The following is a 25,391-nucleotide window of genomic DNA, read 5'->3' on the forward strand; positions in this document are numbered from 1 at the left end:
AAAATCTCCAAGCTAAATCAAGTAATGCATTTCCATTTATTATTCACACACACACACACACACACACACACACACACACACACATGTACAGTGAATCATCTGTGTTTTCCTCAATCAAACTACTGTGGTTCTCTAAACACACACCATTTTCCTGTCTCTGTTCCTTTCCTCCCACAGTACTTGAGGTCTTGCTGAGCTCTGACAATTCCACCCACTGGAATCCTCAGCTTAGCTCAAATACCTTCATATCTATGAGGGCCTCTCAGCACCCTTGGTCCCTATGTCTCAACTCTATCTTGTTAGTCATATGGCTGTGGATATTGGACTAACCTGGGAGCTCTCTGAGGGTCTAGATTCTAATTTAACAAGGGTCTTCCATCTTCCTTTGCGGCCCCATCTTTCTCCCGTGTATTGTTAGCCTCCAAGAGCCACAAATTACATAGATGGACAACAACAGAAATGGATTTTCTCCTAATCCAAGGGATGGCAGTAGAATAAAAAAAATCAAAGTGTTCCAGAGTCATACTTCCTCTGAAGATGCTGGGGAAGAATCCTCCCTTGCTTATTCCAGCTTCTGGTGACTGTTGCAATCCTTGGCATTGCTCGGCTTGCAGATGCACCACCCCACTCGCTGCCTCTGTCTTCATATGGCATTCTCATATATATGTGTTTGTGTCCAATTTCCCCTCTTGTTTTGCAGTAATAGGAATGGAACCCAGAGCCTTGGACCTGCTAGTTAAGCATTCTGTTCCTGAGGTACATCCCCAACCCCGTTCCTTTTTCTTCAGCCCTATCCCTCTTCCTATAAAGATATCAATCACGGGGCCAGGAGTTTGGCCTAGTGGTAGAGTGCTTGCCTAGCATGCACGAAGACTCGGGTTCGATTCCTTGGTACCACCTACATAGAAAAAGCCGGAAGTGGTGCTATGGCTCAAGTGGTAGAGCTCTAGCCTTGAGAAAGCCCAAGGACAGTGCTCAGGCCCTGAGTACAAGCCCCAGGATATCAATCATTGTGTTAGAATCCATGATAATTCCATAAGACACCATGTACCCTTTTTTTGTGCCATTAGTGGAGTTGGAACTCAGGGTCCTAGGCACTGTCCCTTAGCTTTTTTTTTTATTCAAGGCTAGTGTTCTACCACTTGAGCTACAGCACCACATGTGGCTTTTTGCTGGTTGCTTTGAGATAAGAATCTTATAGTCTTTCCTTCCCAGGCTGGCTTCTAATCAGGATCATCAGATCTCAGCCTCTTGAGAAGCTAGGATTATAGATGTAAGCCATAGTGCCTCACTTAAATTGATTATACCTGCAGAGGCCCTTACTTTGAAATAAGATCACATAGTTTCAAGCTGGACCTGAACTTTGTTTCATTTCATTTTGTTTTGAGATAGCATTTAAAAAGGTAACCCTGGGCCAGGCACTGGTAGCAACAACCAGTAATCCCAGCTACTCAGGAGGCAGAGATGTAAGGACTACAGTTTGAAGCCAATCCAGCAGGAAAGTCCATGAGACTCTTATTTCTAATAGCCTACTCAAAAAAGCCAGCAGTGATGCTATGGCTCAAGTGATAAAGCCTTAGAAGCTCAGAGACAGCAGCCAAGCCCAGAGTTTAAGCCCCAGGATTGGCACCAAAAAAAAAAAAAAAGAGGTAGCACTCACTGATTAACCTAGAACTCTTCACCTTCCTGATTTGTTTTATTATCTCTCTTTCCCATTACAATATCAGTGCCATAGGTTAAGATTTGTTGTCTATCATATACATTGCTAGCTATATCCCTAGTATCTGCCTCCTAACCCAGAGAGAATCTGGAATAGAAGCAGGGATAAGGATCAGAGTACATGTGTTGCCTAGAACATGAATAACACTGTGCAAATAAAAAAATATGCTGTGGATATATTGCTTTGACATTTACAGAATACCTATTTTGAATAAGGAACCAGAAGCAGATACAAAAAGTGAAGGCAGCAGCTGAATGACCCTGAATAAGTTATTCAACCTCTCTATTTCAGTTTCCTTATATGTAACCAGGGAGGCAATCATAGATCTTTCCTTATAAGACTGTCCCGTGGATTAAGTGGGCTCGTATATGCCTGGCACATGATAGAACAATAGCAATCATGTGCAAAGTGGATTAAAAAAATAGTTTTCCACCAGGTGCGGTGGCTCATGCCTGTAATCCTAGCTAATTAGGAGGCTGAGATCTGGGGATCAAGGTTCAAAGCCAGCTGGGGCACAAACGGACCTGATGCTCTTATGTCCAATTAACCTCTAGAAAACGGAAATGGGGCTGTGGCTCAAGGGTAGGGTGGTAGCCTTGAGCTGAAGAGCTCAGGGACAATGCCCAGGCCAAGTTCAAGCACCATGACCCACAAAAAAAGAGATAGTTTTCATTAGCCTGGTGCTACTGGATTATGCTTGTAATCCTAGTTACTGAGCAAGCTGCCATCTGAGGATCATGGTTCAAAGCCAGCCTGGAAAGCAAAGTCTATATGGCTCTTATTTCCAATTAACCTCCAAAAAGGCAAAAAGTTCAGTTGTGACTCAGGTGTTAGCTGAGGATACTCCTTTATGCTAAAAGCTCTGGAGAATCTAGGACTCCATGGAACATTATTCAGTATAATAAAGGCTGTGTATGTAAACCTACAGCTAGCATTATACTTAATGGTGAAAAGCTAAAGCCACTTCCTCTAAAATCAGGAACAAGACAAGGATGCCCACTCTCTCCACTCCTCTTTAACATAGAAATCCTGGCCAGAGCAATAAGGCAAGAAGCAAACATAAAGGGGATTCAAATAGGGAAAGAAGAATTGAAACTCACTTTTTGCAGATGACATGCTTCTGTATTTAAAGACCCCTATCGACTCCCCTCTCAAGTTGCTTGAGCTGATTTGAAATTTTGGCAAAGTAGCAGGGTATAAAATTAACCCTCAAAAATCAACTGCTTTCCTGTATACCAACAATGAGAGGAGTGAAGCAGCAATTGAGAAAGCAACTCCTTTTGCAATAGCCTCAAAGAAAATTAAATACTTAGGTATTAGCTTAACTAGGAATGTAAAGGACATTCATGATGAAAACTTTAAAAACCTGAAAAAGGAAATTAAAGCAGAACTGAGGAAATAGAAAAACCTCCCATGCTCCTGGATTGGAAAAATTAACATCGTGAAAATGGCAATCCTGCCAAGGGCTATCTACAAATTTAATGCAATACTCATCAGTATCCCAATGTCATTCTTTAAGGAAATAGAAGAAGCAATCAAAAATTCATATGGAATAATAAAAGACCCTGTATAGCAAAAACAATCTTTAGCAGACTTAAAGCGAGACTTCTCTGAAGAAGAAATAAGAATGGCCTTAGACACATGAAGAAATGCTTGACATCTCTGGCCATAAAAGCAATGCAAATCAAAACAACTTTGAGATTCCACCTCACTCCAGATAGAATGGCCATGATCAAGAAATCTAATAACAACAGATGCTGGCGGGGATGTGGAATTCTATGCTGCCATCAGAAAGAATGACATGGCCCCAATCGTAAATAAATGGAAAGATACCGAAAAACTCATATTAAGTGAAGTAAGCCAGACCCAAAGAAACATAGGTTCCATGGTTTCCCTCATTTGTAATAATTAGTACACATCTAGGACTCTCCTAGCAGAGGATTACAATAACTCAAAATCTAGGTACATAAGGTCATATAGGGTGAAACTAAAAACGAACTCCAGGATACGGAAACAAGAGTGATTGTTGTGTGATTGTTGTTCTTAATGTACAATATTATTTCTGTTCTCGTTTATTTGCTCTTATGGTTAATCTCATGTTGTTACTGTATTTGACTTTGTTACCTAGTATATTGTATATACATTTATTTGTTTATTTGAAATAGGAAAGGGAAGGGGGAAAACAAGATGATGGGAGGGCCGGGAGTTTGGCCTAGTGGTTAAAGTGCTTGCCTAGCATGCATTAATACGCGGGTTCAATTCCTCGGTACCACATACATAGAAAAAAAGCCGGAAGTGGTGCTGAAGCTCAAGTGGTAGAGGTCTAGCCTTGAGAAAGTCCAAGGACAGTGCTCAGGCCCTGAGCTCAAGCCCAGGACTGGCAAAAAAAAAAAAAAAGATGATGGAAGGCGGTTGGGAGAGGAGAGAAATGGGGACAAAAACATGAGAACAGGTATCAATGTGTGTGAAGTAATGCACCTTCTATCTGGTGAATAAAACTGTGACCCCTCTATATATTATCCCGACAATAACATTTTTTTAAAAGAAAGAAATCTTGCTGAGGGACAGCGCCTAAGCCCTGAGTTCAAGCCCCAGTACATGCATTTACACGCACATAATTACTTCCAGTTTTATTAGCTAGGAGCTTCCAGCTGATAGCCTGTAATCCATGCTACACAGGAAGCTGAGATGTGAGGATTTGGGGTCAAAGCCAGCCCAGGCAGAAATGTTTGTGGGACGTTTTTTTTGCCAGTCCTGCAAAACTTGATCTCAGGGCCTGAGCATTGTCCTTGAGCACTTTTGCTCAGGGCTAGCATTCTGCCACTTGAGGTACAGCACCATTTCTGGCTTCTTTCTGTGTATGTGGTACCAAGGAATTGAACCCAGGGCTTCATGCATGCTAGGCACTCTATGACTAGGCCACACTCAATGCCTGTGGGATTCTTATCTTCAGGTAATAAGCAGAGAAAAGTGAAGTATGCCTCAAATGGTGGAACTCCAGCCTTAAGCCAAAAAGCTAAGAGGCAGAACCCAGGCCCTGAGTTCAAGTCTCAGTACCAGCACACATATGCGTGCATGCATGCGCACACGCACATATACACACATAGACACACACAGGGTTTTATCAGGATATGATTAACACATGATAAAATTCACTCTTGAAAGGCGCAATTCATTTTTAAAAACAAGGTTATACAATCATCGCCACAATTTAATTTTAGAATGTTTAATCCCCTTCTAAAGAGCCCCATACCAATTAATGGTCACTACCCATTTTCCCTCCCTCACCCCAATCTTTGACAATTCTACTACTCTAATATCCATATTTACAAGATTTGACTGTTCTGGAATTTCATATAAAAGGAAACTTTTCCTTTTTGGTTCATTTCTTTTACAATGATGTTTGCAAGGTTCATTCCCTTTTTTTTTCCTTTCTTATTCATTTTGACACAAAGTCTAAGTAGCCCAAGCAGGCCTGAAACTTTTTTTTTGTCATTCCTGGGGCTTGAGCTCAAGACCTGGGCATGGTCCTTACTTTTCTCAAGGCTAGAGCTCTATCACTTGAGCCACAGCACCATTTCTGGCTTTTTTCTATCTGTGTGGTGGTGCCGAGAAACCCCAGTCTTCATGCATGCTGAGCAAGTACTCTACCACTAGGCCAAACTCCTGGCCCCATGAAACTCTTAAATCTCTGCCTCCTGAATGTTAAGATTACAATATTCCCTACCGTGGCAGGCTCTTCATTTCTTTTGGTGAGAGGGAAAGTATGCATACTGGGGTTTGAATTCTCATGTTAGTTAGGCTTACTTACTCAGCTGCTGGCACTATGCTACTAGAACTATGCTTCCGTCTCTGCTTTTACTGGTTAGTTGGAGATGGGACCTCACAAAATTTCTTCTTGGACTGGCTTCTAATTTTGAACCTCTGATCTCAACCTTCTGAGTAACTAGGATTATAGGCATGAACCACTGGCATGCAATTATTCCTCTTTTTTGTTTTGTTTTGTTTTTGATTGTGGAGCTTGCCCAGGCTCTGAGTTCAAGTCCTAATACTGGGAGAAAAAAAGAGTCTATGGACTTTCTTCCCTAGCTAACTTCCAACCTTGATCTTCTAATCTCAGCCTCCTGAATAGCTAGAATTACAGGTGCCAGCCACTGGCACCAAGCTTCATTCCTTTTTAATAGCTGAACAATATTTCATTGTGTATTATACCACAATTTTTTTATCTGTTTATCAATTAAATGTTTGGTTGTTTCTACTTATTGGCTATGCTATACACATTTATGTACAAGTATATATATATATATATAATTTCTTATGGCTAGATAACTAAATATGGAATTATTGGGTCATACAGTAACTTTACTTTTAACCTTTTGAGGAATTGCTAGACTGTTTTATTACAAAGTGCTCCGGTTTTTTTCATCCTATTTGTGATGAATGAGGGTTGTAATTCTTCTACATATCTGCTAACACATCTCATTGACTTTCATCTTGATTTTAGCTATCATAATGGAAGTGAAATAGTTTCTCATTGTGTGTTTAAGACATGAATGTTCACTTTCCATTAATTTCCCTTCCATTTTCTATTTAGTGGACAACTTAAGACCACTGAGTAGAGTTAGAGATGTGGCTTAAGTGGTGGAGTACCTGCCTAGAAATTACAAGTCCTGACTTTATACTCATAACACACACACACACACACACACACACACACACACACACACACACACACACACACAAACGTGTCTAAGGGAAGGGAAGGGGTGGTTGGAATGGGGATGAATGAGGGAAGGAGTGGCTTTGCTTATGAAACACTAGACAGTTAAATGAAAATATTAAGTTGTAAACCCTTTGTATATCCTTTGAAGTTTAGAGAAAAGCAAAACAAAGTGAGCTGGCACTAGTGGTTTATTTAATCCTAGTTACTCAGGAGCCTGAGATCTGAGAATCCCTGTTCAAAGCAAGCCCAGACAAAAATTCTATGAGACTCTTATCTACAGTTAACCACCAAAAAGCCAGAAGTGGAGATATGGCTCAAGTGGTAGAGCACTAGACTTGAGCAAAAAAAGCCAAGGGATTGTTTAAGGTCCTGAGTTCATGTACTGGTACCAGAACCATTAAAAATGTGATAAAATAATAAAAATGATAAAAATAAATTTAAAAAGGAGCTCTGAGGATTATTGTTCGAAGCCAGCCCAGGCAGGAAAGTTCATAGGACCCTTACTTCCAGTTAACCAACAAAAAGCTGGAAGTGCAGCTGTGACTCAAGTGGTAAAGAGCTAGCCTTCAGCAACAAAGCTCAGGAACAATGCCCAAGCCCTGAGTTTAAAGCCCCAGGATTGACACACACAAGAAAATCTGTTAGTAATCCCCCCACATCCAGTCAATGGCCTGAGCAGTAGGAACTACAGTCTAATACTCAGTGAGTAGGTGAGTGTGCTGGACTGTAGTAAAGAATATCTAATAGGCACAGAGGGCACCAATAAGCCTCAGTCTGCATAGTCTGCATTCTCTGACTGAATAGCAGGAAATGCAAGAGCTGGGGCAATCTATTGACCTCCTAGGTAAGTCATAGCCTTTTCAACAGCTGCTTGCCTTTCCTTTTCAATCTCTATAGAAATAGCGATGGGGGGGGCAGCGAAGGGGGGAAAGAAGTAGCGATCAGGCAGGAATGGTCTCCCATGGATGTTTTCAGAAAATCAACCTCACTATGCACAGAACTTCCTGGGCCAGAATCTACCACACCAGACCCGCCAAATGGGCTCCCTTGTCACTGCACAGGCTGTAGAGGCTCACATAGCACAGAAGATTTGTGTTACACAGAACTATGGTTAGCATCTACCTACCATTAATTTGTGTGTGTGTGTGTGTGCATGTGTGTGCACACGTGCGCGTGTGCGCACATATGCACACACACATGTGGATACATGTTTACTGGTACTGGGGTTTGAAATCAGGGCCTGGATGCTCTCCCTTAGCTGATTTACTTAAGGCTGGTGCTCTAGCACTTGAACCATACCTCCACTTTGGGCTTTTTGCTGGTTAATTGGAGATAAGAGTTTCATAGAATTTTCTGTCTAGGCTGGCTTTGAACCATGATCCTCAAATCTAAGGCTCCTGTGTAGCTAGAATTACAGGTATGAGCCACCAGCACCTGTCTCTGACTACTGTTAACCTTAAAATAAGATGCCTCTGTGAGAGTCTGGTGATCAGCCTTGGGAATGGAAATCACCAGCTCATATAGTTCCTGGAAGGTTGAGTGGTTTGGTTATGGAAGGTTCTAGAACAGAAGTGCCAAGCAATAGGAATAGCCCCAATGAAAGTAACAAACTTCAATACAATTCCCTGGTCAATAACACACACACACACACACACACACACACACACACACACACACACACACACACTGACATTAACTGAGTTTTCAAAAGTAATAATGGCATACACTTTTTCCAGGTCCTTTTCAGATATCCATTTTTACCTTTCTTTATTAAAAACATAAACAAAAACAAAAAAACACTTTTTTTTCTGGTCTTGGTCCTGGGGATTGAATTTAAAGACTGGGCACTGTCCTTGAGCTTTTGTGCTTAAGGCTATTGCTCTGTCACCTGAGCCACAGCTCCAATTCTGGCTTTTTTGGTGGTTCATTGAAGGTAAGAGTCTCCTGGATTTTCCTGCACTGTCTGGCTTTGAACTGCAGTCATTAGTTCATAGTCACCTGTGTTTCTAAGATTACAGGTGTGAGCCACCAGCCTGTGTTCAGCACTAATTTTATTTCAGTTCTGAAGACTGAACCCAGAATTTTACATATGTATAGGTAAGAGTTCTACCACTTGAGCTATGTCTTCAGCATTTTTTCTTTTGTTTTTTGAAAGTGGTCTTGCCACTATCTCTGCCCAGTTGGCCTCAAACTAATAATTCTCTCGCTTCTGCTTCCCAAATAGCTGGGATTATAAATGTGAGCCTCGGGGCCAGGAGTTTAGCCTAGCGGTAGAGTGCTTGCCTAGCATGCACCAAGACCGGGGTACGATTCCTCGGTACCACAGACATAAGCAAAAAGCAAGAAATGGTGCTGTGCCTCAAGTGGTAGAGCTCTAGCCTTCAGAAAGTCCAGGGACAATGCTTAGGCCCTGAGTTCAAGCCCAGGACTGGTAAAAAAAAAATGTGAGCCTTCATTTCTGGCCTTGTCTTTTCTTTTGTAGATGTGCTATTCTATTTGGAAGTCAAAGTTGGTGCTAAATGGGTTCCTACTGCAAGGAATTTAGGGATAACTTCCTCCTTCATTTTCAGGACATCAAGGATTCCGGACATTATGAAAGTATCCCTTGATGACAAGAACATAGGACAGTGCCTTATCCTTAGTGTAGAAAGCTCTCTGCACTTTTGACTAGTATTTCCCTAATGACGAAGGATGCTGAGCATAGTTTCATGGGTTTATGTGCTTTCTTTGGAAAACTCTGTGTGTGTGTGTGTGTGTGTGTGTGTGTGTGTGTGTGTGTGTGTGTGCATGTGTGTGCGCGTGTGTGTGTTCCAGTCCTAGGCTTAAACTCAGAGCCTGGCACTCTTTTTGAGTTTTTGTGCTCAAGGTTTTGCACTCCATCACTTAAGCCACAGCTGTACTTACAGCATTTTTTGGTACTTAATTGCACTTAAGAATCTCATGAATTTGTCCTGCCTTGCTGACTTCAAAACTTGAACCTCAGATTCTTTTTGAATTCTTTAACAAAATTAGGTTGGTTAGGCCCTGGTTGCTCACAGTTATAATCCTAACTACTCAAGAGGCTGAGATCTGAGGACTACAATTCAAACCAACCTGGGCAGGAAACTCCATGTGACTCATCTCCAAGTAAACACCAAAAAGCTGGAAGTGAAGCGGTGGCTCAAGTGGTGGTACTCTAGCCTTGAGCAAAAACACTCAGGAATAACATTCAGGCCCTGAGTTCAAGCCTCAGGACCAGCATACACATACACAAAAACAGATTGTTTTTCTGCTGTTGAGATATGAACTGCTACATAATCTATATACAATCCCCTTAACAAACAGGTATTTTCTTCCATTCCATGGATTGCCTTTTCTCTGCAAGTTGTTTTGGTAAGTCCTCTCTTGTCAGCTAAGACTTCTTGATAGGAATGTGGATGCTCACAGAGAAGAAGATGAGATTTTAAACTCAGGTTTTTTTTTTAAAAAAAAAAAAACTCATACTTGAGTCTAGCGCAGTGGCTCACTCCTGTAATCCTAGCTATTAAGGAGGCTGAGATCTGAGGATTGTAGTTCAAAGCCAGCCCAGGCACTAAAGTCCATGAGACTCATCTCCAGTTAACCACTAGAAAACCAGAAGTGGCACTGTGGATTAAGGGGTAGGGTGGCAGCCTTGAGCGGAAGAGCTCAGAGACAGAGCCCAAGCCCAGAGTTCAAGCCCAAGAACTGGGAAAAAAAAACTCATGCTTCAATGTAACTTGAGGATAGATATAGGAGAGGAGAAATGAGGGAGAATGAGGGAAGGGTAATATTAATGAAGAAGCACTGTGATCATAACCTGACTTATGGGATTGGAATCCCTTTGTTCAACTACTTAATATAAATAATAAAAAAGAGAACTCACATTTTCCTCTCTCTTCCAATCTGTTCACAAATATGAATGGAGACATGTTTCTGGCTTAAAGGAGCTCGGTCTGGAAGAACATTTAATAGAAGAACATAAAGAAATGTGTCATAGAGCTGAGTTCCACTTGTCAAGTTCCACTTGTCTTACAAATACCCGAGAAAGTACAGTGGGAGGTCAAGAGGAAAATGAAGGAGGAGGGAGGAGAGGAAGGCGGAGGGGAGAGAGCATATGAACTCAGTAGAGAGAAAGCTGTAGTCTCAGTAAGGTGGCATTTGTGTTGTCTTTGAGAACTCAATGGGTACAGTTTCATTGGATGGCAATGATGGAATGAATGGGAGAGCATTTTCTCACAGTAGGGAAAAAATGAGGACTGATTGGAAAGGGTTTGACTTCATGTCTGGCGGTGATGGAGAGTCTCAAGGCTGGTTGGAATGGGAAGACCTAGGGCAGTCTTGGTGGGATCTTGGGTTGGCTGAGATTGATTGACTTGGACAGAGAGTTGGGGCTAGCTGGAGTAGGAGATGACTATCCTATGTGGACTTGGGAGTTCCAGGAACTGTCTTGGTTGGGGAGAACTTTAAACTGGCTGAGGTGGAGAGTCACATGGCTGTTTGGGATGAAGGGATGATTCAGGGACTGGTTAGGATGGGAGACTCAGAGATTCCTGATGATGAGGGCTGGGGGGGGGGGTTACCTGAGGTCGGCAGTCCAGGGGTTGGCCGAGATGAGGAATCCAATATTGGTTAGAGTTGGCAGACCGAGGACATGGGGAGTGTATGGGTTGCCTGAACCTGGAGGGTGACTGGGATGGGGTGTTCTGGGAATGGCTTGGTGAAGCATCCTTGGATCAGACTGAGTGATGTGGGAACAGAAGGTGTGTTTAGGTACTTAGGTGAAGACCCTGCTGGGACAGGATGAACTAGAAAGGATCCTGCAGTATTGGCTGGGGCCAACTAGTGGCTTGAGGCTAGTCCAGCTGCGGGTGCGGGTGGTGGCCGCAGGTGGGGCGTGCGGGGGCGGGCCAGGCGAGCAGGGTGGGGGCAGGGGTGGGGGGCGGGCCGGCGGCCGGGGCGGTCCCGCGCGGCCGCGCTGCGCAGTGACTCCGCAGCGGGCGGAGCGCCGTGGGCCGCGTCCTCCTGAGCCCGTGGCGGTGGCGGCGGCGGCGGCGGCGGCGGTGGCGGCAGCGGCAGCGGTAGCTTCCAGCTCCTGCTCCCCGTGCCGCCGTTTCCAGCGCTGTCTCCCGGGCCCCCCCGGGCCCCCGGGCCCTCAAGCCCGGTGCGCGCCCTTGCGTCCCGCCGGCCCCCTCCCCCGGCTGGGCCCGGGGGAGGGTGGCGCCGTGAGAGAGCGGGGACTGGGCTGTCTTGCCCCTTCCCTTGTCCCTGGGCTGCCAGGATGGAGGCGGGGTCGGGCCCTCCGGGTGGCCCGGGATCAGAAAGCCCCAACCGGGCGGTGGAGTATCTGTTGGAGCTGAACAACATCATCGAGAGCCAGCAGCAGCTGCTGGAAACCCAGCGGCGGCGCATCGAAGAGCTGGAGGGCCAGTTGGACCAGCTCACCCAGGAGAACCGGGACCTGCGGGAGGAGAGCCAGCTGCACCGTGGGGAGCTGCACCGGGACCCCCACGGCGCGCGGGATAGCCCCGGTCGTGAAAGCCAGTACCAGAATCTGCGAGAGACCCAGTTCCACCATCGTGAGCTGCGGGAGAGCCAGTTCCACCAGGCGGCCCGGGACGTGGCTTATCCGAACCGGGATGGCACCTACCAGAATCGGGAAGCTGTGTATCGGGACAAGGAGCGGGACGCTTCCTATCCGCTCCAGGACACAACCGGTTACACAGCCCGTGAGCGCGATGTGGCCCAATGCCACCTGCACCACGACAACCCAGCCCTGGGTCGCGATCGTGGCGGGCGGGAGACAGGGCCAGCGCACCCTGGGCGAGAGAAAGAAGCCAGCTATTCCGCCGCGGTGGGCGTGGGGCCGAGGCCACCACGGGAGCGTGGCCAGTTGAGCCGTGGCGCATCCAGGAGCTCCAGCCCCGGGGCTGGTGGAGGCCACAGCACGAGTACCAGCACCAGTCCGGCTACCACCCTCCAGAGAAAGTAAGCACTATGCTTCTGTCCTCCCCACTCCCCCCACCACCCCGCTTTTAGTTCCCTTTGCAACTTGTCCAGCTGATAAAGTAAGAAGCCAGTGCTTGATTTCCATGTCGTGTTCTCCTGTCCCAACCTGGAAAAAGCCACGTCCGCCTCTTCCTGCCGACACCCTTGCCCTAGGCACTCACTGCACACTAGGTTATCCAGATGAGTGCTGGCATCTCTTTTTCCCAGGACTGAGGCCAGGGAGGCACTCAAGCAATCCCGTCACCCGTCCGAGGCTCCACTTCTTCAAATCCCTGGCTGTATCTCTTTGGCTAGAGGAAGGCTTTTTTTCATTTATTTATTTATTTATTTATTTATTTAGGCTGTGCAGTTTGGGCTTTTTTTTTCTTTATTGTTAGTGATGGGATCAACTCAAGAGCCTCAAAGGAGAGAGCCCCCCCTTTCCGATTTTTTTTCCTTTCTATTTGTCTGATTTCCTCTCTCCTGGCTGCTTCTGCTCCAACCTCTCTTCCCAGAAAGGCCAGTGGGGAACAGAATGGCTGCTGGAGGCTGAGCCATCCCTCTGAGGGGGAACTGCGGTACATTCTGGCCAGAGGGGGAGCAAAGATGGAGGCCAGGCCCTTGGCTAGTTCCTCAAAGTCCATCCCCTCTCCACCCTTCAGGAAAAACAACACCCCATTTAAAGAAGCTTACTAAGGAAGGGAAGTCTATAGCTCTCCCTTCCAATAGATCAGCTCCAGTTCCTGTGTTGGGGGTCTTGTGTGTCTGTCAATTTGGGATACCTTGGCAGTATTTCCTGGGTTGGTGGGACATGGGCATGTGTCCACGCAGATTCCATCCTGAGCTGGTTGGGATAAATGTTATCAGGTGGAGGCAGTCAAGGGCGTGTAGGTTCACAGGGATGCTCCCTGACTGCTTTTCTGCTGTATTGGAAAACCCATTGAACTGGGAGTTCGAGGAACTGGGTTCCCCTTCTAGTTCTGCTGCAGATTGGCTTTGTGACCTTGACTGAATCCCTTCCTCTCCCAGTCATCAGTTCCCCTCTATCTTTTCAAAGACACGGCCTGCCTTCGATGCTCTTTAAGGACCCCTCCAGCTTTCATTCCATGGTTCTTTGACTAATCCAGCCACACTACAGAGCAAATCTGAAGTCCTCTAGCGAATGGACAGACTTCCCCCTCCTCTCACCACTCAGCTGGTCCTACCATGTGCCACAACCAGTGGAGTGTCTCTTGGAGGCTGGGCTGGGGGTGGGGAAGCCTTCTGCCTCAGGAAATCTGCTGGGAGACAGCTCTCTGCAACTCCCCCATGGTGAGGCAGCAGGCTGGGGTGCTGGGTTGAGATGGCTGGGCCCCAGAAGCAGCAGCTGAAGCTTTAGGGTTCGGCTAGGCTCCACTGCAGCACACCCTCAGTTGATTTGGGGGGTTACACTACCCCAGACTAGGCTGGGAGCCCAGGGGAAGGTCTCACTTGCCCCAGCAGGGGTGCTTGGAGCCTAGTCCCAGAGCACAGGCCATGTACACCTTGGGGGCACTGCACTGGAAGAAGAATGCAAGCGAGATCAAGGCCCATTCAAGAGAGGGCTGTGGTAGGGGTGGGTACAGAGAAAGACTGGATATAGCATGGTGATCCTCAAGGCTACTGCAGAACACTTTTCTAGAGGGGTCAGGCTTAAAATAAAAGAGAGCAGCTTCATCAGGTATGGCTCCGGAAAGCAAAAACAAGAACAGTGGGAACATTTTCGATAAAATCAAGAAGAACTTTCTAACCTGGCTAGTGGTGATGCAGTAGATTGATTGCCTCAAGGGATGGGGGAGGTGTTAGTGGCTAGCTGGACATGTCCACCAGCATAGGCCAAGTGGAGATCTGAGAGAACTAGAGAAGGCCTAATTCTGGAATCAGGTAGAAGACCCCGAGATAACCTGAGTCTTCCCTGATCTTAGGAATGCCACTGCCCTCAGATTCTCCATCTGATCCTGCAGACCCAGGTCTGAGTCTCTTGGCTGGCTGGAAGCCCATTTGCTTTGCTGCCATCGTTGCAGGCCTGCCTCTCGGCCCTTCTTTCTTTTTGTGAACCTTCCAGGTTGCTGGTTGAATTTCCTGGCTTCACATTTCCTACTGGATTAATAAAGGGGTTTAGGTAGTACTTTGGATTTCTCTGCTAACCATCTATTAACTGTTTGCACAACCCTGATTACCTCTTTGGGTCTCACCACAAGCCCTCGACAGTGAGTGTTAGCAACTCCATTTTAGATATGGGAAAACTGAGGCTCTGAGACTATGGGACCTTGTTTAAGAGTATACTACTAGTTGCTAATGGAACTGTAACTAGAACACACAGCCTGTTTGTTTCTGGGGCATTTGATTTATTTTTTCACTAGTGCTTTCCAGTTCCTAGGAGTGCCTCAGCCTTAGTACCTCAGTCTTAGATACCTAGGAAAGGCCCAGAAAGCCTTAGATATCTAGAGGATTTGAACAAGAAGAGACCAGTCCAGAAGCTTTGGGGAGGAGTCAGTGGGGGAGAAAAGAAAGCTGTTTTTCCTCATTTCCACTCTCCTCCTTGGCCAGGATGTCAAGAGATCCTGGCAATGCAGTTGCCATTGCTGCCAACCACTGCGATTGCTAGTGACTCCTCCTGCTAGGCCTGTTCTGGGTTTGTAAGGAGTGGGTGAGAAGGTTGCACTGGAAGCACAGGCAGGCAGGGTGGGAGTTCAGCAGCAGAGGCTGCAGCATTGGGGGAGGACAAGCAGAGCTGATACAGACTGGGCGCTCCTGGTCCCCAGGCTCCCTCTGGTGGTCAGAGAGGGGAGCCAGTGGGGCCAGGACTGAGCTACAGCTGGTGGGGAGACTATTCTACCTGGGGACTTTCTTTAGCCATCGCAACAACCCTATTCATATGTCTGTCACCACCACCCACATGTTATAAGAGATGAAAGTGAGAGCTTTGAGAAGCAGAGCCCACCAGAGGCTTCGTATGATAGATCTTGGAAACTTTCCCTTGCCTGTGTTGGACATCAGCTGTCATGACTGTTCCCTATCCACATCCATCACCCAGAACTCCCCAACCCTACTGCACCGTCTTTTCTGGATGGGTTCCAGGATGTCAGGTTCTCTTCTGCTGTGCTCTGGGTGTGGCTTTCCAGTGCTGCATAGAGTGAGCGGCGTGAGTCTTACCTCTTTTGGTCACTGGTCGTCTGTATGTAAGGGTCTTGTTGGTATATTTGTTTACTGATTGTTGGTCCAAACTAATGTTTAGATTCTTTTTACCAGAATTGTCACCCCCTTTTCCCCCTCACCCTGTCCACACACACACACACCATGATTAGGGAAGAACTCTGCTTTTGTTGTTGATCTTGGCCTGCTCCCTCCCGCTGCAGTTCTGAGCTTGGAATGATTTATAGGCTGCCAGAGGCCACTGGTGAGTGCCCCACACTGGAGAGAGCTGCATTCCCACATTTTTTTTGGCATGAGCCCACCTTTGGCATGGCTGTAGGTAGTGGTGGGCTTTAGCTAATAGGAGGGTAACTCTCTATTCTCTGCCGATTACATACCCTCACCCTAAATGGGCACAGGTTTGGAGACAGCAACTTGAAGTGCCAGCCCGGTGTTCTTGACAACAAGGACAATGCATGGCGCCTGCTGAGCTGTCCTCCGCAGGTGGTGGTGTGTCTGCTTGTTCCTCACAGCAGTTGAAGCCACCAAGAGGAAGTGAGTGAGCCCCAGGGAGATGTTGTGGGGGGAAGCCTGTCTCCTTTAAGGAGGTCTTGAGTCCTTTGCCTGGGGGGGTCTCTTCTTCCCCCATGAACACTTCTCCACTGTGTTGTGAGCATTATGCTTGTGTGGGAGGAAATGATAATGTTGGGTTTAATAAGAATTAGAGGAATCTTGCTTCTCTGTCTAGATCTGGGGCAAGAATGGGGTTGTTATCTATAAACATTTTTTGGCTGTGTGCACAAAATAGGAGGGGGCACCAGGCTGGGCAAATACCATGCTTTTGGCACTTCTATTACCACCCCTCCCCCTCCCCATTCCTTCCTACCAGCCAGGGATACAGGGTTGCAGGCCCAATCATGCCATAGAGATGACACTGAGAGTAGTGTCTCAGGGGACAGAGGGATCAAGCCAGGCCACTAGTTGAGGGTCTAGACAGTGGTGGGAGTGGACTTTGAAGGAGGGTGAGAGTGTTTTCCAGTGTCCAATGGAGGGGCTAGCGGGAGGAAGACACCGGATCGAGGCTTGCTACCTGCTTGCCTTTCTGTCTTTGTCTTCCCCTTGCCTACTCTGGTGTCTGAATTTGCTAGAAGCAGAGAAAAGAGGGCCTGCAGCATGATGAAGAGGCCACCGGTGCATGGACTGAGAGTGTCTTAGCCTTCTGTGTGTCAGGCACCACTCTGTGTGGTTTTCTATAATAATAGTTAACATTTTTCAAGCGCACTTTACTGTGTGCCAGGCACTGTTTGTTCTTAGCGCTTCACATGTAGTCATTCATTCTGTGTTCACAGGAATCTTTTATGTAGAGATTGCTAGTAACACCATTTTACAGATGAGAAAACTGAGGCTCTAATAAAGAAGGTTGGATCTCATAGCTAAGGTCACCCAACGAATAAGTGGCAGAACTCTGAAGGAGCTAGAAGGAACTGGGGGAGGGGTTCCAGGGTCTGCTGGTGTTCTTACTTGCTCAGTACAATATTGTTTCATACCTCATTTTCACACGATTCCTTCCAGGTGGGTGTTACTATTATCTTCCCCCTTTCAACTGAGAAGATAAGTAGAGAGGCTTGTCTGGAGTTATGTAGCTGAATGGGGCCCAGAAGTATATGACTCTCAAGCCTGTTGTACATCTCTTATTCCCACAGGTGGGATTTCAAGACATCGAGACTACTCTAGGCATGGTTCTGACTTTGCAGAGATCCTAGAACCGCTAATACAAGCTCCTTATAATCACCTGGATATTCCCACAGGCCTCTGATAGATCGCCCCTCCTATTATTCTGCTTAGTCTTGATGAGGCTGGGTCAAGTCATGTTATGTAGTCTAGCTCCTGATCTTTCAGTCTCTTGGACCTACAATCTTCGCCCTGCTGTGTAACTCTCCCATAAGGTCTGTCCTCCAATTTTCTTTCTCTCTTCTCTGCAGCCTCTCTCCCATCGATCATGCTCCAGCTACTCTAATATGTGTGCCCCAATTGTTAGCCCATCCAGGCCTTCTGCTAACCTCTAAGTCTGGCTCATGCTGTTCCCTTCTCCTGAATTTCTCCACCCAGTTTTCTGATCTGAACTCACCTGCTACCTCTTTAGGCTTTGTTTCACTGGTCCCTCTTGATGCTCTCAGTTCATCCCCACCTTTGACAATAAGCAATCTTTTATAACTTTGTCTCTCCTCTATTAGACCGAGAGCTCCTAAAGGGATTCAGATGTAGCTGGCACCCACGTGTTGAGGGCCAGAAGCTGTCTAGGTCCAGAGGGAATGATTAAAGGTAAGGAGCTTGGAAACACAAGGCATGGCACATAGTAGCTGCTCAGTACACAAATGGATGTCTGATTAAGTCCTGAGGAGCTGATAGCTGGGTACCTCAATTTCCTTTATTCTGGCACCCCTGTCGAGAGAAATGACAACTTCAGGATTCTCCTGGCTTTTTCTATTGCTTTTTCCTCATGCTCCCTGGAGCCTTTGGGGCTTTGTTCTCTGTTTCTCACACCCATCTATCTCTTAATTCATAGAGTGATGGAGAAGCAGAGTTGGATGAGTCTTTGCAGATATACAGGCCAGTCTGTTGTTATTTTTTTCCTTCGATCCCCAGTCCATGTCATGCTGTGATCTTGACCCTTGATGCATATTCTTCTGTTGTGAGTGGAGCTAAGACATAAACAGCACCTGTGTGTAGTCTTGCAAGATCAATGTGAAGCTGTCTATGTACTCATCATGTCTTTTTATTCTTGTTCTTCCTCTTTTTTTTTCTCTTGGTGTTAGTACTGGGACGAACTGCGCCTGGGAGTTATCCCTTAGTTTTCTTGTTTAAGGCTGACACTCTTATTATGTGAGCCACGGCCCATTTCCAGCTTTTTGATAGTTCATCATAGATAAGAATCTCACAGACTCAACTGCCTGAGCTGCCTTCGAACCATGGTCCTCAGATCTCAGCTTCCTTGAATAGTAGGATTACAGGTATACACAAGCAGTGCCCAATTTCTTCTTCCTTTTGAATTTTTCAAGTCTTTTTTGAGCATAGACTCAGTACTGGGCACAGGATTTTGGAGTGGGAATAAGACTTGGCCCCATTGGCTTGTCTCCTGCTGCATTCCCTGGCAGGATAATAAACATTGATCATGGGGAAGAATGATGAATAAGTGACTTATTTCCTCTTGGGGGGGCAGTTGTTTAAGGCAGGATGATTTGCTAGTTACTCAAGCTTCCTAATGCTGTTTGGTCTGTCAAACATCCGTGCCAAGAGCATTTACAAGGGGAAGCTCATTCCCAAGTGCTTGCTAGCCCTAGAACCTGGGAGCCCTAAGAGAAAGTGAGGTATAGAGGACTTCGTGTGATTCAAGGCAGCACTGCACTTTCAGAACCTCAATTTTCTCCAGTAGCACATGAGGATAAAATTGTATTTTCTGATACATTAGATTTATGAGTTTCCCTTCTCACCTTCCCTCCTAAATAAAAATGTATTAGGAAGCCGGATGCAGTGGCTCATGCCTGTAATCCTAGCTACTCAGGAGGCTGAGGGATCAAGGTTCAAAGCCAGCCCAGGCACAGAAGAAACTAAGACTCTTATCTCCAATTAACCTCTAGAATCTGGGAAGTGGGGCTTGGCTCAAGGGTAGGGCGGTAGCCTTGAGCTGAAGAGCTCAGGGACAGCGCCCAGGCTGAGTTCAAGCCCCATGACCCCCCCCCCCCCCGCCCCATGAAATGTATTAGGAAGCTGGCACCAGTGTCACATACTTGGCATCCTACCTAACGAGAAAACTGAGTTCTGAAGATCATAGTTCAAAGCTAGCCCAGGCAGGAAAGTCTCTGAGACTCTTATCTCCAAATAGGAGGTGTGGCTCAAGTGGTGGAATACCAGTCTTGCACAAAAAAAGAGAACTTGAGGCCCTGAGTTCAAGCCCCAGTTTCAACACACAGCAGTTACACACACACATACACACACACACACACACACACACACACACACACACACACTTCCCTAAATTTTCCTCATACTCATCAATGCCTTAATCAAGTTGGAAAGCTGAGGGCTGAGAATGGAAAATAATAGATGAGACTGCTCTGCCCCCTAGAGGCAGAATACAGAAAACAAAAGAACATCAAGACAGCTTCATTGAATCTTATTCCAAACGAAGAAGACATGCCAGAGCTCCACGACTGACCAGGACTGTTCCTCTAACATTCTAGATGCAAACTTATCACTGCTACCACCTGAGAGGTACCATTTCACTAACACAAGCTTCATTTCTTTGGAACCATGTGATTTAAAAAATATAAAAACCTATCTTATTTTTTTTTGTCAGTCATGGGACTTGAACTCTGGGCCTGTGCACTGTCCCTAAGCACTTGAGCTCAAGGCTGCCACCTTACCCCTTGAGCCACAGCACCACTTCAGGTCTTCTGGTGGTTAACTGGAGATAAGAGTCTCACGGACTTTAGTGACTGGGCTAGCTTTGGACCGAGGTCCTCAGATCTCAGCCTCCTGAATAGCTAGGATGTGAACCACTGTGCCCAGGTTCCTATTTTTTCTGTGGGTCATGGGGCCTGATCTCAGCCTGGCACTGTCCCTGAGCTCTTCAGCTCAAAGATATCACCCTACCCCTGGGCCTGGGTGTTGTCCCGGAGCTCAAAACTAACACCCTACCTGTGAGCTATACCCCACAGCCCCACTTCCCGTTTTCTAGAGATTAATTGGAGATAAGAGTCTCATGTCCTTTTGTGCCTGGACTGGCTTTGAACCTTGATCCTCAGATCTCAGACTCCTGTGAAACTAGGATTACAGGGGTGAGCCATCATGCCGGCTTCTATTTATTTTTAATTGACATATAGTAATTGAATCCCTTCCCAAGGGGTAATATGACTGCATATTCAGGTATTAAGGTTTCCATCTGGATCTAAGTATGGAACCATACTGAGTAAACCATTGTTTACTTCTGTGAAACTATTTTAAAATTGCTTATTGGGGGTGGAGATATAGCTCAGTGGAGGAGCATTTGCCTTGAATATGCAAGGCCTTGAATTGGATCCCCAGCACTATCAAAGATTACTGCCACCGAATCTGTGATGAAAACTAATTTTCCCCAAATATCCTTTTATTTATTTGTTTGTTTGTTTGTTGTGGCTGTGGAGCTTGAACTCGGGGCCTGGGGGCTATCCATGAGATTCTTTGTGCTCAAGGTTAGTGCTCTACCATTTGAGCTGCAGCACCACTTCTGATATTTGAGCAGTTAATTGGAAATAATAGTCTCATAGAGACTTTTCTGCCCGGACCAGCTTCGAACCCAATCCTCAGATCTCATCCTCCTGAGTAGCTAGGATTACAGCATGGACTACCAGCCCCTGCCCAAAATATCCTTTTAAAAGCAAGAGAGATCATACACAACTGTATAACCTGTGTGCATGCAGGCTGCTTCATGAACAACCTCTCTCATTGTGGTTGTTGTGAAAACTAAAAAAGATAACATAGTGCATGTGCAAAGCAGGCAGTATATGTTTCCTCAGCAATAGACACTATTAGTAATGATAACTGTAATGTTTCTGGCTGTGGGCTGCCAGGAGAAAAAGAGAGAGGTCATATGGGAATCTCCCACTATTCTGAGGGAGACATCAGCGTAGGGCATAATTATGTGCCACAGGCAGATTTTGGTGGCTTCAGGACACTCACAAGTAGAGAAAGGTGTTCCTAAAAGCAGATGATTGAAATTACATGTATAGTGTGTTATCTTAGGGGAGGAATCTGCTGAGACCTTCAGGGAGGGCTTCATGGAAGAGGTGGTCCCTAAAGTGAGACTCAGAAGATGAGTAAGCATAATAAGCTCAGTGAAAGAAGATAGAAGGTGAGTTGTTGGGAATTGGGGGCAGAAGGGAAGTTAAGGCCAAAATGTGAACATGAGTGAGTGTACAGGGTATATATGGGAAAAGGGAGCACATTTTAGTTCAGAACATACTAGACCAGCAAGAAGGAGACAGGGTCAGAGAGGAGAAGGAACCTGCAGAATTGACCCACTGGAATCATGAGGACATGTGACTAATCACATCAGGAGCTTCATGCTGTCTGTCAGAAACTGGCAGCCAACAGAGAGCTTTTGTTGTTGTTCATTTGTTTGTTTGTACTGGCATTAGGGCTTGAACTCAGGTTCTAGGCACTGACCCTTAGCTTTTTGACTCAAGGCTGATGCTCTACCACTTGAGTCACAGCTCTACCTTCTGGCTTTTTGGTGGTTCATTGAAGATAAGAGTCTCACTGACTTTGCTATTTGTGCTGACTTGGAACAGTGATCCTCAGATCTCAGCCTCTTGAGTAGCTAGGATTAGGGATGTGTGCCACCAGTGCCCAGCTGTTTGCTTTCCTAATTTATATTTTATTATCTTTACTGGTACAAAGGAGTTTCAATTCACTGTAGTTTATGGATACGATGTATCTTGTATCTTTTCCATCATCTTCCCCCCCTCCAATCTATCCAACAAAGGGTTTGAAGCTTGGAAGAGAATGATAATAACAATACCCTGACAAATGTCATGATAGCAGGAGTGTGACCCATTGCAGGAGCTCAGGGGAACAGCCAATAGTCATGACAAGTACAGTTATAATGATTCCAGCATTTAAAAAAAGCCAAGAAACTCTGAACTAGAAAGGCACAGAAAGTTATCCAATCTCTAGGTACTCATTTCATAGGTGGGAAAACTGAGGCCCAAAGAGAAAAAAGGCCTTGTACAAGACCACTCGAGGTATTAGCAGAAGAGTTTCCTGATTGGAAGGATCACTTTATATGTGCTGTTTCCAGCCCTGAAATTGTAGGAAGGTGGTTGTGAGCCTTTGTGTCAGACATGTGAAGACGCCCTCCAGGGAGCATAGAGGTTGGATGGCCTGCTGAGGACGAGACAATGAAAAGACATCACCTGAAGGGGCTGCTGCTTGGATGGTAGACAGGCCCTCTGCTCTGTTTCAGCTCCTCAGCAATCAAAGCTTCTAGATTCGTCGCTGAGAAGTAAACCCCCACTTCTCTTTCTCCACCCAGTCCAGGCCCAGCCTTCTTTTGGCTGTTTTTTTTTTGCCTTAGATGGACTTGTTTAAAGTAACTGAAGCAGCTCAGAGGCAATTTCTGGCCTGACAGCCAAGCCTGTCACACCTCCCTCCCCCCCCTCCTTCTTTTTCTTTCAAAAAGAGAAAAGAGGTCTGCATCTGCCATAAATATATCCTCATTTTCTTAGGCTAGACATTCTTTGGTCCAGGATTTTTGTTTTGGGACCCTGTGGGATGATGCATAAAGAATGAACTTTGGAGGCTCGGGGTGTGGTCTAGTGATAGAGTGCTTGCCTAGCATGCATGAAGCCCTGGGTTCAATTCCTCGGTACTACATACACAGAAGCCAGAAGTGGTGTGTGGGTCAAGTAATAGAGGACTAGCCTTGAGAAAGCCCAAGGACATTGTCCAGGCCCTGAGTTCCAGTCCCAGGACTGGCAACAAAAAATGAACCTTGAAGACAAATTTGAATTTGAACCCAGACTCTTTCCCCCACCTTCTAGATGACTCCAGTGAGGCCATTTTATGTTTGCCTAGCTTTCATTTCCCCCATTTATAAAATGGGGTAATAAACCCATCTCTCAGGCTTAACCAAGATAATTTGAAAGACATTTCCTGATGTATGTGCTCTTTTATGAAATCACCCATGAACAATGTTTGGAAGAACCCAGTGCTAGGCAGAGCTTGGCTTCTCTCAAGAGCTGATATATTCTCTCCTTGTTAGTAGGGGCTGTCACAGCTCATTCTGTCGTTATCATCGGCGGTGGCTTCTCCTCCTCCTCCTCCTCTTCCTCCTCTTCCTCCTCCTCCTCTTCCTCCTCTTCCTCCTCCTCCTCCTCCTCCTCCTCTTCCTCCTCTTCCTCCTCTTCCTCCTCTTCCTCCTCTTCCTCCTCCTCCTCCTTCTTTTGCCTCCACCACCAGTTAATTTGAAGTAAAGCCCTAGCATTTTTGTTGATCTCTCTCAGTTCTCATTTTTCTAGTTCAATTTCTGTTCTGTCTTTATCTGTATTCTTGGAGTAAGCAACCTCCAATCCTTTGTGACTCAGGCAGGTATAAATAACTAATGCGTGTAAATAGTTGAATGAATGAAAGGCTGGAGGGGCTGGACTGGTAATGGAGAGATTTGAAAAGGACAGGAAGGCAAAGGCAAGAGATGGAGAAGACAGTTTTGTGCATGGTTGGAGGAGCCAAAAGGTTGCTTAAGAGGAGCCACGCCTTCACCTACCCCTGTTGCTATTACTCCAAATGGAAGCCAATACTGGAGAATAGGGACTTTCTATTATCATTTCTCTCCATTTTATATGTATACAATGGGAAATAGGTCCAAAGATAAAGGGCTTGCTAAGCCAGGTGTGGTGGCTCACGTGTGTTATCCTAGCTACTCAGGAGCCTGAACAAAGTACTTATATATCTGGAGTATAGTGTAATATTCAAATGTATGTATATAAAATGTGTACTGATCAGATAAGAATGAGTAGCTGATCACCTCAAACATCTATTGTTTCCCTTTATTGATGATAGTCAAAATCTCTGTCCTACGTAATTTGAAATATTAATTAATTGTTGTCAAGCATAGTTATCCCACTGTACTATAGAACAGAAGTTATTTCTCCTATCTACCAGCACCACTACCTGCTAACCATCTTCTCTCCATCTTCCTCTATCTTCCTCTCTCCTGTGCCCTTTCCCAGCCTCTGTAAATGCTATCTTTTATTATATTTATGAGATCAACCCATACTAGCTTCCATATAGAAATGAGATCATATACCATATACACAATTTTTAAAAGGCTAACAGTGTACAAAGACATGTATAATAAAAAGCCAACATCTTGTGATGGGGGTGGTCCATCCCAGCACTTGCAGGACCAACTGGGCTATATAGTGACACCTTGTCTTAAAAATACCTAGGGGAGCTGGGAGCGTGGCCTAGTGGTAAGAGTGTTTGCCTAGCATGCACGAAGACCAGGGTTCGATTCCTTGGTACCACATAAATGCAAAAAGCTGGAAGTAGCATTGTGGCTCAAGTGATAGAGTGCTAGCCTAGAGAAAAAGAAGCTCAGGAACAGTGCCCATGCCTTGAGTTCAAGCCCCAGGACTGGCAAAAATAGAAGTTAGGGTGCAGTGGGGTAGCTGGAGGCATGGCTTAGCAGTAGCACCTGTGTAACAAACTTGAGATCCTGAGTTCAGTCATTAGTACTGCTGAAAAGTGGGGAATAAAAAAAGCTGGAATGGGGCCAGGAGTTTAGCCTAGTGGTAGAGTGCTTGCCTAGCATGCACGAAGACCTGGGTTCAATTCCTCGGTACCCCACATACATAGCAAAAAGCTGGAAGTGGTGCTGAGGCTCAAGTGGTAGAGCTCTAGCCTTGAGAAAAGTCCAAGGACAGTGCTCAAGCCCTGAGCCCAAGCCCAGGACTGGCAAAAAAAAAAAAAAAGAAAAAAAAAGCCAGAAGCCAGTAGCATGCTTGCAATTCTAGCTACTCAGGAAGCTGATATCTGAGGATCCTGATTCAAAGCCAGCCTGGGCAGAAAAGTCTATGATACTTTCTCCAATTAACCAACATAAGGCTTGAAATGGAAGTATGACTCAGTAGGAGAGCATCAGTGTTGAACAAGAAACCCAAGTGAGAATGTGAGGCCCTTAGTTCAAGCCCCAGTACTTGCACAAAAAGAAAAGGGAAAAAAGCCAACATCTTTCTGCTCCCACTTCCTAGCCAGCCCCTAGAGGAGGCC

The 25,391-nt window shown here is 45.8% G+C and overlaps 1 protein-coding gene across 2 annotated transcripts in view; it reads left to right on the forward strand.

The window, feature by feature from the left end:
• Positions 1-11,567: 11,567 nt before the first annotated feature.
• Positions 11,568-25,391, forward strand: part of LOC150040861 (IQ motif and SEC7 domain-containing protein 2) — a 111,100-nt gene continuing 97,276 nt past the window's right edge. The window contains exon 1 of one of the 2 annotated variants that reach the window (XM_090326010.1): positions 11,568-12,428. In XM_090326010.1, coding sequence (XP_090182136.1) covers positions 11,722-12,428 — 707 coding nt within the window. In that variant the 5' untranslated portion in view covers positions 11,568-11,721. The remainder of the gene's footprint in view (positions 12,429-25,391) is intronic. The other variant, XM_090326012.1, reaches the window with a different exon arrangement.

The sequence above is a fragment of the Megascapheus bottae genome, chromosome X (genome assembly GCF_031878675.1).
Source record: "Megascapheus bottae isolate mThoBot1 chromosome X, mThoBot2.hap1, whole genome shotgun sequence".
NCBI classification, from domain to species: domain Eukaryota; kingdom Metazoa; phylum Chordata; class Mammalia; order Rodentia; family Geomyidae; genus Megascapheus; species Megascapheus bottae.